The sequence below is a fragment of the Plodia interpunctella genome, chromosome 26 (assembly GCF_027563975.2).
Source record: "Plodia interpunctella isolate USDA-ARS_2022_Savannah chromosome 26, ilPloInte3.2, whole genome shotgun sequence".
NCBI classification, from domain to species: Eukaryota; Metazoa; Arthropoda; class Insecta; order Lepidoptera; family Pyralidae; genus Plodia; species Plodia interpunctella.
This window is the reverse complement of record NC_071319.1, coordinates 2,819,752-2,835,462: the sequence shown is the minus strand read 5'-3', so window position 1 is coordinate 2,835,462 and position 15,711 is coordinate 2,819,752. Positions and strand designations below refer to the sequence as shown.

Sequence of the window (15,711 nt, the reverse complement as noted above, 5' to 3'; positions counted from 1 at the left end):
AGCGGACAGAATTTGTCACGCATTAATTGTAACAAGATCTCGTCTGACGGCAAAATAGTATTAGCTTTCGGCAAAAATAACCTTTGGTTTTACGTTTTATTCTATAGATTACTTTCTTTTACTTATATGAATATATTATGTTGCTATCAATTTATATTTTCTATCCAATCGTGTGGTTCCAGACTGGAACAAACTCAATGAGAATATTGTCACCTACTGTACTATTGGCACCTACAGTCAACAGTTTTAAGAATAGATTGGATAAAATCTCCAAACTTCAAGACACGCACGCATCAGCTTGATGAGCTGCTAGTGTGTTATAAAATAAAATAAATAAATAACAATGTATTTCTTTGTATGTCTGTCATTGTGATGTAAGAATTCGGGTCGGTTTTATGTTCCAACTATCTGCGCCCCGGGGCTTCGCTCCAGTAGAAATTTCGGGATAAAAAGTACCCTATGTGCTATTTTAGGTTATATTCTACCCGCGTACCAAATTTTATAACAATAAGTCCAGTAGATTTTGCGTGAAAGACAAACATACACATATATATGTACATCCTCACAAACTTTCGCATTGTTATATTAGTAGTATATAATATTAAGTGTGAGGAGTGTCGGATCTGCGTTTTAATTTACTTGGTTTTTCAAAAGAAATCATTCATACATTTATTGTGGGAATTTTATATTTAACGAGTTACTACGTCTCTGCACTCTGTACAATTTGTGTTGCTATGCCATAATTACAGATTACATGTGAGAACGATTTCGCTCAGTGAAAACTAGGTTTTATTACGTTGGTATCGATCTAGGCGCTAGCAGAGCGTTGTCGTACCCTGCCTTCTTCTTCTTCTTCTTCTTCTTCTTCATAGTCGTATTCCTCATGGCTGAGGGTCGTGGTCATTACGTGGAATGAAACACAGACAAGAACTTTCTTTGCATTATTAATGGATTCATTTGCCATTGCCTTCTCCATTTCACACACAAGATAATAATAATCAACCAGTGTGCAGGTTTCCTCACGATGTTTTTTCTTCACCGGAAGCCAGTGGTGGTCGATGAAAACTACTCAGATTTGTATACTTATCTACAAACTCATGTGGCACAAGTAGGATTCGAACCTGGGACCTTTCGATCCACAGGCGGGCGTCTTAACCATTACACCACCACCGCTTCCTGTCTGTACATTCATCCTGCCTTACAGTCCCCTTAGTTGTGAACCGCGTAGGTATGTTGCGTGCGTATGCGCAAGTTAGTCCAGGAGCTCGATACTATGATAATGGTCATTTAGACAGCAAGTCGAACTTCCATTTGACACTAATTTTATTAACAACTATATTTGCCCGCGGCTTCGCCCGCGTTAATTTCGTGTGTCCATTAATAACTGATTATTGTCAATATCTGGGGTTCTAAGCAACATACCGCGATGAAACCTATACCAGATTTTAAATTAGGCTATCCCCTATACAGCTGTTATAACCGCATCAAATTCCATCCAATAGTTTTTGCGTGATGTGCGAACAAACATACATTGCTTTGGCTTCCATTAGTCCCATAAGGATCCCCATATTTATTTTTATTTATTTTATACATTTGTATAGATAATATCTCCTATGAACAAACATAGCCCACTTACAGTTTTATTATATGTATTGTATAGATAACAAAAGACATTACGCTACTATACTTTGTAGGCAAATAAAGGAATATGAATATTCGGCCATTGTTGCACCGTATGTAACGCCTACAACAATTAAAATAATTGATCAATTTCCTTGCCCACAGGAAAGCACCTGGTCTTCACGACGGACCCAGAGTCGGTGAAAGACGAGTTCGCGTTCGATAACCCAGGGTTCAGACAGGAGGAACGCGCGTGGCAGCATGATGCTCCTACCTTGCCCCTCGGCGGGAAGCCATCGGCCCTGCAAGCGGAGTTTACCAAACCCGACTACAGCAAGGACGACTCTCATATACATGTAAGTTCTATTATGATAATTATATAATTTATTATGATTTTACCCAAGCGAAACCGGCAAGAATTTAGAACATTATCAATGACCACGACCCCCAGTCACGAGGAATACGACTTTATGAAAGGCATTTATATAATTTCCTACCAAACTGCAAACAAAGTTTTAATTATTATTTCTTCAAAATGTATATTGTATTATTTTATATAATACATCTCCAACACTGACATCATTATATTATGCATAAGAATAAAATCCGGTAATCAGTAACCTACTTACAATGGTATAGTCATGCACCTGATAATCTTAAGGTTAAAATTAAGATTAAAAACAACATTGGTGTTTATACAATTTACAGCACGTTATAGTTATAATGATGACATATCGCGCACCAGTAGTTTAATCTGTTTAAGTTACGATTAACGTTGGAATTTTCCAGCTTATTTATATTTAGCGACCCAGCCCGACTTCACGCGAAGTCTGTAAAGTAAACCTTCGGGAATAAATTGTCTAAATAAAAGAGAAAACTGCATCAAAATCTGTCGAGTAGTTTGAAATAAAAAAGCTTAGAACTTAGACGTGGAGAGCGACATTTTTTGTACGAATATGAACGTTAGGATTGTCCTTTACCTGAGTAAAAACAAAAATATGCAACACGTTGATTGACGTTTTTATGATAAGCATGACTTGCTGGCGCACCCAGGATCGGCAACCAAAATACTCGTCAACTACGGTTTACTGCGCGGACACGATTTTGTCATGCGTTGAATGCAACAAGACCTCTCTGAGGACAATTGAGCTTGTGGCAAATATGACATTTTATGAAAGACATTGTTTTCTCTCTGCTCCAGTAAATGCCTTTCCAAGTCGGTCGTCTCGTAGCGGATATCTTCAAATTACATTATGTTTTGAAAACATAATCTTATTGTCACTGATTCTATTTAAACATAAAGACATACTATTTCCATGGTTAAATTTTACTTACATGATTTTAAAAAAATTTACACTAGTTAGCACTATGAACAAAACTCCTTTTATAGGTAATTTATATGTATCTAGTGGCCCGTCCAGGATTCGCTCGTTTGAAACCATAATACATTATATACTTCCTCAGGAATCACGCTATCCATTAGTGAAAACCAAAGTCCGTCCGGTAGTTTTTGAGTTTATCGTGTTCATACAGATAGGGATACTTCTTTTTATAATTATGTAATGGATGGATGAATGGATGTATGTGTATTTGAGAGTTTCAGCTTCGCAAGCATGTTAACTATTACGTATGAACGCACCTAGAGACCGCAACAAAATGCTGCCAACGAGATGTTGAGCGCCTTGAAATTCCTGGGCATTCCTGGTGATTATTGCAGGGGTCGGCAGCCGGAGGGACACCCATGTTGTATCTTGTCTAAGTATTACAAATAACAATACTAGTCTACTAGTATTCGACAAAGATTTGACTTTAGGGCTGGTAATTTTTCGAGCATATATTAGAGGTAGCAACTATGGTGGATGACAGGAATTGTTTTTGGAGAAAAAAATGCATGGCTCAGACGCGTAGACAACCATCTTAATTATTTTTTCAAAATTAAATTCAAGATTCTTCATTCAACACAGGATGATACCTACATGTACAGTCAACAGCACATCGAGTTACCCTGCATGAACCTTTATGGCGCAGTATTAGCGGCGTGATTGCATTGAATTTGGGTAGGTTGATGTGCTATTGACTGTACCTATATCATTTATTGATTGACGTCTATAAAATTACTTTAAACTAAGTCTAGTGCCGACTTCCAAAGTGAAGAAGGAGCGGCGAAACAAACTTCACTGCTGCCTGAAAAGACATGAAATAAAATCAAAAAATCTGTCTAGTTTGTGACTTTTTGGGAAGAAGTTGGATAAACACAATCGGTTAACCACTAGACGTCTAAATAAAGTATATTTTTTATCATAATATCATTTTGTTTAGTTTGACCCGTACGTCTGTGGCAATCTAACTGCTAAATGGGTAAAACTATTTGGATGAGTTTTATTTGGTATTATTTTTGAAGAGCTCTTGTCGTTTCGGTGTCATTTAAGTGGACGTATGTACGACAGGTGGTTGGTATACAAAGTCGTATGTGGATTTGACCTGGGACCCTCCGATCATAGGCGGACAGTCTACAAGACCACCACGGCTTCCATGATCTTTAAGCGATGGTAATAGCGGCGAGTATACAATAAATAATAATAAACTTGGCTGGATTGAAGAGCCAGTAACTGTACCAAACTGCTAAATAGCCGGTACAGTTGATCAAAAAGATTTCTCACGCCCGTGAGGCCACTTCCCATTGTCTTTGTAAACATATTTTATCTCGTGTGTACCTAATTATGTTGAACTCGCGGCTTCCTTAATTGCTAAGTAGTGTCAATTATAAACGTACACGGATATGCTCGTGTTTATGTCGCTGATAATGTAGCACAGATCAGGTTCACGTTCACAGTATCACGTTTTTATGTCCTACGGGGTACACAGAGCCAAGAGTGGCAAAATTCGAAGGCCACGTATGTATGTGGGATATGAGATTAAGTAATGTCTGTTTTCTAGTACATTGTCTTTAAAATAACTTCGACAATGCAACTTTTGAGATAGGTTAACATTTTAAAGACAAAGATTATTTATTTGCAAAAACATGAGTTTAGTCCACGTAAATGGAGAGCAAGCTATCAAAACATAACTTTTGAACGGCTGAACCGATTTTCATGAAACATGGCTAAGAACACTCGGGACAAAATTATCAATAACACAAAAAAACTAAACGAAAATCGGTTCATCCGTTTTGGAGTTATACAAACACACAGACAGACACGTTAAACTTATAATAGACTTTTTGCGTAGGGGGTTAAAAAAAATAATGATACTAACTTTCGCTCGTTCATTTCATATGTCGCTCAATGAAATGTTGTCGACTCCTGGCTCTGGATCAATTTGCTCCGCGCGGAATGTCATAGTCGTAATGAAGCTTGTTCCGCTGGAATGTGGCTATGCTAATCTTTGAGGCTGCACAAGTACCTATTGGGACCTAACCTGCGAGATACCAAATGGAAAGTTTTCACTTTTCTGTATGGGTCAAACGACGCTTAGACCAGTGTGGCAGCATTTTCTTTTGTAACTCCCAAAGATTGAAGGAGATGATAAGTTTAACGTGTCTGTGTATCTGTATGTCTTTCCGTGGCATCGTTGCAGCCAAGCGGTTAAACAGGACAGTTAAAAAACAAAAAGACGTGATAACTGTTAAACGAGGTCCTTTCGGCATTTCTTCTCAGCTGTGCTCGTTCCGAAATCGTAATTTTGCAGAGAAAATCTTTTTTTGAAACATTATATTCCAAATTGAATATTTCAAAAAATATAATTTCCGATTTTGGGAATGGTTTCTTTTTCAAGAAAATTGACGGGTCGTAGTGACAGCGCGGTCGTAGCAGGCGAAACGCTCAGACAGTCACCCAAAAATGTCTTTTTCGACAAGCTTTTGTTGTCGTCGGAGAGATCGTGTTACATTTCACTGTGTGACTAAAAATTATTTAAGAAACCATTGAAGAGTTCCCTATATGGGAGCCGATCCTGAGTGCACTAAAAGCTTGTAAAAACATTTGCCTATGATTCCTATCCGGCCTTACATCTCATAATCACAAGGTCTGTGAGTTCTCACGCCGCCTCAGGACTACGCTGATGTCATCGAAGGCTTTATACTAAGCATTAATATGAAATCACCAGACGAACGACGTTTAGTAAACACATTTTATCTATGCCGCAAAAACTATGACCCAAATCCGTGTTTTCTCACGTTGTTTTTGTTGGTTTTTTCAATGTTAAGACATGATAATTAAATTAGTTTGCTTGTGGAGTCGATTCAATCGATTTATTACCACTACCATACACACCTAATTCCTGTGCAGTTGCTGCACTGTTATATAGAATTGAAGTGCAGGTGTGTGTGTGCCACATGTGCCGGTTATCATTTTTCGTGAAAATCTTATGTTTATTTTTTAATGAGTTACCTATTTAACACCCACGACTAGATAGATATAGTGATATAATTCTGGTTCATAATGACGTTAAAATCATCAATGGCCTCCGCGGTGGGGATAATAAGCGCAAAATATCATTAGTAACTATTGTTTACACCAGATAAAAAAGGAAATACTTAACCCGAAATTTTTATGCCCGTGACACCACGCACAATTTGCGCCCGACCAAAAACCTATTTCTAATTCAAATTAATTATGACGTTCGATTTTCAAATTGCAGCGGGCGCGCATCCGTCGCGTGAAGCTATGGGCTCGCGACTTCACCGGGCTGGGTCTGCGGTGCGGGGGCGGGGCGCGGGAGGGTGTGCACGTCCACTCGGTGCTGAGGAGCGGTCCTGCGGCAGCTGCTAAGCTACAGCCAGGTAAATTGCCTATATGGCAGTCCTCAAATCATATCAGACACTTTTTTCCAAGTGTCAAAAATAACATATGTGGCGTTCCACGGATAAAGGTACTTTATCGTAAAGAGAGAAAACTATAAACATCGTCACAACTATCCTAAGAAAATTATATAGAGAAGATATCCATAAAACTTTCAGGTGACAAAATAAAGAGCATCAAGATAGAATTTACGGGAACTCCTTTGGAAGACGCCGTCAGCATCATATCCCTTGCGTCTCCTTACCCTGTGGAGCTGGAGGTGGTGGAGGGGGGCAGGGCGAGCGGCGCGGGGAGGGGGGTCGTCCACCCGCTGCTGAAGAGGGCTGGCTCCACTGGCGATGTCAATACGGTGAGGCTTGGTTTTGAAATGGCTAACATATTAAGTTCTGCTGGAATGGAAAGGCCATAGCTAGACTTACCTCTATGAAAGCAAAAGCGAAATGCATGCGTCATCAGGCCATCCTCGGATTCTTATCTAGACCAAGTCGACCGCGCGAGTAAATGACTAGCGACTGCCATACCGCATTCTTCAGATTTATGTTGTTGAAAAGACTAAAACAAAAAGATGGTGTTACAATTTACATTTAACTGATTTTTTACCATATTATAAATATTTTATAATATTATAATTACACATTTCTCATATTTTATTAAAAATCCGTTTTTTACAAACGTCTTGCTGGGTTGCCTTAGAAACCAAGATCTGTTAGATGATAAATCCAATAACCGGGATGTTTTTTAACCGCCGACGAAAAAAGAGGGGTGTTATAATTTTAACGTGTCTGTCCGTGTCATCGTAGCTCCCAAACGGATGAACCGATTTTCGTTTTTTGTAATAGTTAATTTTATCCCGAGTGTTCTTAGCCATGTTTCATGAAAATCGATTGTATCGAAATTGAAAGTAGGGGTTTTTTTAAATTTGTTTAACAAATAAACTTGTTATAAGTATCATGTATCATTTGATGTAATTTTTTTTAGTAATGATTTTATCTTACCTACGTAGTTATTTTATCTTACGATATCAAGGAAAATGTTCGAGGAAACGCATTTGTCTAATTGAATGTGCATATTTTATGACTAAACAACCATTAGGTTCATTTATGATCTCAGGTCAACCATTTTAAGTGCCCACACCCACCTTGACTAATATTGCTAGGTGATATAAATATAATCAAATCATTTATTCAGAAGTTATACATTCATATTGCAAATAAACGTCTTTTAAACAGCATTGCCCTCTGGTCATTTAACTCTCGTAAATGGAAAATTATTTTATATTGTTTGACGACCTCGGTGGCGCAGTGGTAAAGTGCTTGCCTCTGAACCGAGAGGTCCCGGGTTCGATTCCCGGTCGTGTCATGATGGAAAATGATCTTTTTCTGATTGGCTCGGGTCTTGGATGTTTATCTATATATGTATATGTTATAAAATATAGTACCGTTGAATTAGTATCCCATAACACAAGTCTAGAACTTACTTTGGATCTAGCTCAATCTGTGTAATTTGTATATTTATTTATTTATTTAGTTTCTTCATTATAGTCGTATTCCTCATGGCTGAGGGTCATGGTCATTACGTGGAATTAAACACACATAACAATTTTCTTGGCATTATTACTGGAGTGGTTTCCATTCAGGCCATTGCCTTCTCAATTTCACACACAAGTTAATAATCAACCATTGAGCAGGTTTCCTCACGATGTTTTCCTTCACCGGAAGCAAGTGGTGGTCGATGAAAACTAGTACTATACATGAGTCAGATAGGTATACAAACTCATGTGGCACGAGTATGATTCGATTCTGGGACCTTTCGATCCACAGGCGGACGTCTTAATCATTACACCACCACCGGCTTATATTAAGTTACGACACCTTTATGACCATCGTGATAAGAATGGCCTCAAAATAAGGCTGTGTTTACAATATGTAAACGTTTACTTAATTATTATTTATTGTGTCATTACATAACGTAGCCTTGGTTAGGCTGTCGCGGTGGAATCGGTAAATGCAACACAATTAATTTCTAACACTAAAAAATTTGATGCAAATTTGCACCGATCAGCTTTGAACACGTATCAGTTTATTTGAACCAGTTAACTTTGAACACGCGCAAAAAATGCCAATAATTATATAGAAATAATTTTTCTATAACGATAAGTTTCAATCTTATTATTATAGAAATCACATTATGGTATACAAATTCATGTGGCACGAGTAGGATTCGAACCTGGGCTCTTTCGATACACAGGCGCGTCTTAACAATTACACCACCACCGCTACATTCACGATATGATAACATGTACAAAAGTATGAGTTCAAATGTGATCCTTCTGTTTTTTTTAAACATTGCAAATTGTTGGCCTCCACAGTTCCTGTACTAAATAAGTATGATAGTTCATCATACGTTTAAAAAGAAGGTCGAAAAGTTGATACTATTTTTATAAAGTGAATGTTAGATAAAAATAAACGTTGGTTTAATTTTAGTAGCTCATAAATGAGTTTCAATGCATTGTACGTATATCTGTAAAGTTAACATCATTATATAAGAAAACTTGCATTCTGATTGGCTGTTTAGATATCTAGTGTGTTAAAACTAATGTCATTTTATTAGTATAGTAAGATAAATAAAGAAAACCGACAAATCACGTAGATGTAAATTATTTGGCTATGCTACTTCCACACGGTCAACAAGTCAGATTCAAGATTTTTTATGAAACTTAGGGTTAATATACATCACAAAAAAAAACTTAAAACTAAATCTACTGCCGATTTCCAAAGCGCAGATGAACAAGAAGAAGAGGCACAACAAACTTCTACACAGTTTATTCTCTAACGATGTAAATTAACGAAAGTGCTTGATGTCGACAAGAATATGATATGCGTTCAAATGATTTGACAAATTATGCATAGGTTAAATAAGCTCCGACAGGCTTAGGAAGAGACAGAGAAAACGCTCAGATAAAAGTATCGAGATAGTGTAAGATAAAGGTTTTACTTTAGTGACGAATGTCAAAACTAGCGAAAGTCATAACACTTATATTAGGCACTCGAGTATAAGCAAAGAGTGCTTAAGTGCTGTAACTGAAAAAAAAAAAAACAATTTGAAATTCAAATCGAGCATTGTCTTTACTTATGTAATGAACTTTAAAATTCAGAGCGCAACTTAAAACTTAAATATCTCTATCATTACTCATCGATGCATATGAGAACCAAAATTGTTTGACCCACTCACCTAAAAAGCTTGAAGAGAAAATTATATACTGCACAGGTCAAATTTAGCTGGTTTTTTCAATGATTTCTAGAAGAAAAATGTCGCAACTGATGTTATGATAGTGAGCAATAATAAATCTTAAAGGAAACGTCTTTTAGGATGTATTTCCATCAACAAGCAGCTGTTTGACAATGTTGTTGGATGTGACAATAATGTTTAGAATACAATAACCAACGGACGTTGAGGAATGCTCATATCTCTATTGTTTTATAACTATTAAGTCGCCAAAATGTGTTAGATCTGTTTGAACAGACAATGTCCACTTTGTTGACACTAGAATGCTTAGAGAATAGAAATGTAGAATGAATGTATGTAATAGTAGATTATACTACAATATAGTAAAGAAAAGCATTTTAGTCGAAGTTGAAAATGCCGCGTTGATGTCGGAATTTATGTCGCTATTCGTTTCGATTGCGACAAAATTGAAAACAACTTTATAAGTAAGCATTCTAATATTCATAAATACGTTTATCTATTTATCATGGTCAATTAAATTAATGGCCACTTATAAGCTGATTAGACGAAGATTTTACTTTTGTCTCTAGAGCATTTTAATTTTGTATCTGATTTAATTTTACGCTCTTTGAAAAAAAAAAAGAAAAAATATAGCATACAAAATTAATTTCACTTTATGTTCTAGAGCTTAAAATCTAATTTCAGTTTACATCCAATCAAAAAGTTATTGTTACATTTATAAATAGTAGGTACAATGCTTTATACCTTAAATATATACGGACAAATCACACAAACTGAGCCAGCCCCCAAAGTAAGTTCTAGACTTGTGTTATGGGATACTAACTCAACGATACTATATTTTATAACAAATACATATATAGATAAACATCCAAGACCCGAGCCAATCAGAAAAAGATCATTTTCCATCATGACCCCACCGGGGATCGAACCCGGGAGCCAGAGGCAAGCACTTTACTACTGCGCCACCGAGGTCGTCAATTCATTCGTCAATGAAACGGTAAAATTTGTAGCGCCGCCGTTTATTCTTCACTTACTTGCACTTTGAAAGTGTGCAATAGATTTGGTTTTTAAGTAAATTTTTGACGCCAATAACTGATGTTTTAAGTTAAATGACGAATTTTGAATACAATTTTAAAACAAATGGAGGCGATACTGTAAGAATGATTTAGAATACGTGATATTACTTTAGGACATTAAATACAAGTTTTAGAATAAAAAATTTTTTTTTTTCAGCTTGAAAAAGAAGCTAAGCTGCTTCATCCACCAAGATCACCGAACACGTCCAACTCCAACAACTCAACATTGGAAACGAAACATGGTAAGGGAGGCATCAAGAAGATAATCACAGATAAAATCGTGAACACAACACTTGAGAGAAATAAGAAAGAGAAAAGAGATGGCGTTCCCACCACGTTGGAGAGAGAAAATGAGAAAAATAGTAAATTGGCCACTAAATCGAGACATTCCGATATTCCAGCAGCTTTAAACAAACCTGAGAGAAACAAAAACAGAAATTCAAGCGGTGGCGAAGTTCAGATAATTCAACCAGAGAATATATCTCATCTGGAACACGCTGAAGTCCAAAAACGAGATTATGATCCAAAACGTGGCATGAAATTCGGTATCAGGGTTTTACCACCTAATATTCCCGATGATGGAGTGTTAAGACAAAAAAGTATTGAGAACGGAACAGTTGTGGCGGAAAAGAAAACGGATGAAGTTGATAAGCCCGAACCTCAAAGACCGGCTCCGACGGCACAATTCAAACATGAAAATGAAACAGAACCGAAGAAACCAGTTGTAGCTAAAAGACGAGAGAAAATGGCACCGCCTATACCTAATGCTAGAGTAAAATCAAATGAATTTGATGCCAGCAACAATACTGATACATCAAAGACTTCAGACAGTTCATTCGCAAGGACCGACTTAAACTCTAGCGGCATTAAAAGAGATGAAAATGGGATTCCACAAGAACTACCTCAACACATGCTTGAGGCAGCCAAAGCAGCAAGAACTAATAGGAAGAGTTCCACAGAGTTTATTATTCAAAAGGATAAAATTGAACATAAGAAGGAAGAAGCTCCAAAGCCAGTAGTAGGCAAAAAGTCGAAAGGTAAGGCGCCGTCACCCCCAGATACTGAGAAAAACAAATCTGACGACAGCATAATCGAGCAGTTGAAAAATGTGACCGATTTCTTGAAAAGTGAAAAGCAACACTCCAGCCTTCTGCATGATACGTCTACCGCTAGTAGCAATAATACTGCTTCGTCTTTCAACACATCAACGCCAAAGGTAAACAAGACCAAAAGCATCTCGCGTATCGAAGATTCTATAAATTTTAGTCAAGATGATATTGACGATATAGTAACCAAACCCTTCAAGCGCGAGAGTGATTCTCTCAACAACTACTTCGAAGACTCTAAATCCAATTTGTCATCCAACCATGACGTTCACTCTGTAGTATCTTTCAACAACAGTGATAAAAGCGAAAAAGGCTCTACAACAATTGAGTTAAATAACAGTGATATAACTATTCACAGTTCTCCGTTGAATGACACAGTTCATTCAGCATCAGATAGTGCTTCTATTTTAGATGAAAATGAGCGTAAAGCAGCATCATTAGGAGACCTTTCTAGATTTGAACAAAGAGCTAAAGCAAGGCAGCCATCTACAGGTACTTTAGAGCGAGCACAAAGTTTGGATATCTCTGCAGATGATGCTGAAATAAAAGAAACTAATCTTTCGCCTAAAAAGAGAAAAGCTATGTCTGTCGTTGAAACAACATTTTTCGATTCAGGAACTGAAGATATCCTACCTGAAATGATCGATTCTGAGAAAGGTATGGCCATAAAGAACAAAGAGCCTAGACTAAGCTTGAATATTTCTAAAACGTCAGCTATTGAAGGTCTGAATACATTCCAACGAAACCGATTGAAAAAAGGTTCTGAATTTGGTAATTTAGAGGATGCTATTGTCAAAGGATCTAACAGTTCTGTAGAATCTGATAAAGTTGAGAATGGTATGAGTAATAAGAAGCCACAAAACAGAGAGTTTGAGTCATATAAGGAAAGTGAACCACATGAAACATCAGATCATCTTGCTCGGAGAATAATGGATGAGAATATAAAAGTTCATTTAAAGCTTGTCTCAGAATTTGCTAAGTCTACGTCAGATGGTAGCAACTTCAGTTCTCTTGATAGTACCCACGAAATCCAACCAATTTCTACAAAAACAGAAATAACTGGTACTCCTATCAAATTCGACGAAAAACTCAGCATGTCATATGATACTAATATTCCAGATGATCTAAAAGTTTCAAGAAATACATACGTGAACAGTTTGGAACGTCCCAAATCTGAGATGATGAAGAAACTTCTAGCTAAAAATCCAATATTAAATGTCCATATCGACCAAAGTTCACAAAAAACTGACCCTACAACCAGTAAAGAAATGTCTTCACAGTTGACAGATTCTTTCAAATCTTCACTGCACCAACCTGATATTGTAAACTTCGATTTAAAAGCTTCAGAACCTAGATCTAAACAGACTGATTACGATGATTTTGTTAGCAATGTGAAAGTCGGGTCGAATAATAACAGTTTAAAGTATAATAAAAAACCATCTTTAGAACCATATTCCGTTGAATGGTCTGAACCTAAAGATGTACATAGTAGTAGTGTCGTAACAATTACTACTAATGAAAAGAATCAGCCTTTAAATGAGCAGAAAGGAAAATCTTATCAGACTATTGAGATAGGAGAATCATTGAGAGTAGTGCCCGATGTCATCGAAGGTATCAAAAGGCGAAATGACGAAAGAGATGGAAGAACTTTATACATGGAACCACCAAATATGGCAATCACGATGACGCAAGAACCTGTACAAAAAACAGTAACTGTTAATGTCGCAGAAGATGAATTTGGAAATAAAGTTATAACACAAAACGTGGAAAAGGTCTCTACAAAATACATCACAAGCAAAGCTGAGGCACCTATACAAGTAGAACAGATAACGTTTGGAATTATGAGACATTCTGGTAGCATTGACGAAGCGATGCTTGAAGAAGGAAATGTCAAAGATATTGATAGAAAAGTACTGGAGGAAATAAAAAAGCAGAATCCCAACATTGAATTTACGTCTGAAGAACCGTCATTTACTAAAACTGAAACAATAATTCTGAACACAAAAGACATGAGCGAAGAAGAAGCGACAGCATTGATGACAAAACTACAAAACGATCCCAATTTCATGTCTGACAGAACTCCAGAGGAATTATCTAGAATGGGTATAAGAATAATCCAAGATCTAGAAGAAGTAAGGACTTCTAGCGAAGACGTAACAGAACTTACTAAAACAAAATATTCTATAAATCCATCGTTAGCAACACACTCGGACACGCGAAATAATTCCAAAATGGGTAGTCCAAAGGATTCTGAAGCAGAAAAAGACCACGTTATGGAGATACAGGTGGTCACACCAAGAACAGAGAAGATGAATCAGAAAACAGAGTTGGCGAAAGACAAAATCGCGAGTAGACAAAGAGCGCCCCCTTACCAAGAGCCTTCTTTATCTTACGAATTAGATATCGATATGCTTAACGACTTCATTCTAAACGAACAACACCACTCGGCCAGACAGATGGCCGAAGTGAAGAGACGAACATCGACGCAGAGCGAACCAAAGAAACGCCATTCGGACTTCGATTTACCAAGGAACAGTCACATAAAATTCAGGACAGCGACGTACGAATCTCCCAAGGGCACAATCGTAACGAGCACAGATCTGGAAAACAGAAGACTGTCACAATTAGACCAGCAGTTGCGCACAGAACAGCCGTTGAATCAAAAGCCAACAATATCAGCTAAGCCAAGTAACATACCAGTTAAAACGGAGAAAAATACAAAGCCGGTTGGCAGCGTGACGGTGTCTTCGAAAATTCCCGTTTTCAGTCAAAAGTCTTTGAGTCAGGAGAATTTGACAGACAAAACTTTTGCATTACCCCGCTCGCCTCCCCCCTCTTTGAGCAGTAGTTCCGGCAACATTTCTGTGACTTCGATCAAAAGTAGTTCTAGGAGCCCCAGCGGCGGGAAAATTTAGTTAAGTGCACTTAAAATTATATTTACACGATAAACTTCCATTAGATTTAATAAATATAGCATTATATATTGTGATACCTTTATGAAATTATGTTTCCAAATTCTCAAATATTTCGCCATTGGCACGCAAAGTTTCATGTTTAGTCTTTACATTCCTCACGGTTGTATCGCACACGTACCTGTTATGTATAACAACACCAAATAAAAGTTGAATTAGTTTTCAATAAATTGAATTTGTTTTTCTTATAAATTGACTTCTTTCTGTTTTAATTTGTAAATGACGAAATATTTGTAGATATAATGTCTATATATAAATTAAAATTGATATTATTTTAAAACATTGTTATTAAAAATGTGCCTTGATAATGTTAATTAACAACATCTAAGTAGTTTAGTTACGTTAGAATTTCTTCTGAGATATAATTAAGATATTTCCGGTTGTGAAGTAAAAATAGTCGTGTCACAATTCTGATATAAATGCAATATGTTCTTTATACAAAGCTGTATATTTTTGCTATACAGATATTTAAAAATTTAAAAATATGAATACTTTCCTTGAAAATCCATATCGAAAGACATTCCGTCCTCTAAGTATTACCATTATATTATATCTAGACGTAGATATTGGTATGATGCACTTATTATAAATTCTGAGCCATTTAGAAAATTAGATATATAAATGTTAGAATTTTAAATTTAAGTACTTATATTTATTAACAATATACAGGAGTTAATTGTTGAAGTTGATTTATATAATATTACTTTTGTATAAGATGAAATGTGAATTGTATTACAAAAAATTAACAAGTTAAATATCACAATACAGATTGTATTCTATCGATGTATGAAATTAAATGGAACAAAATGTTTCCGGTAGTTTTATTATAATATTCACAAAATTTAATATTATTTTCCACCATAATTAAATTATTATTCCTCCTCATTTGTTA

The 15,711-nt window shown here is 36.5% G+C and overlaps 1 protein-coding gene across 1 annotated transcript in view; it reads left to right on the top strand.

Annotated features, from left to right (window-relative positions):
• The window catches only part of LOC128681273 (uncharacterized), a 48,405-nt gene extending 32,775 nt beyond the window's left edge, over window positions 1-15,630 (top strand). Inside the window, exons 2-5 of the mRNA XM_053765084.1 lie at window positions 1,786-1,976; window positions 6,259-6,400; window positions 6,578-6,768; window positions 10,899-15,630. Coding sequence (XP_053621059.1) covers window positions 1,786-1,976; window positions 6,259-6,400; window positions 6,578-6,768; window positions 10,899-14,762 — 4,388 coding nt within the window. The 3' untranslated portion in view covers window positions 14,763-15,630. The remainder of the gene's footprint in view (window positions 1-1,785; window positions 1,977-6,258; window positions 6,401-6,577; window positions 6,769-10,898) is intronic.
• The last annotated feature ends 81 nt before the right edge of the window (window positions 15,631-15,711 follow it).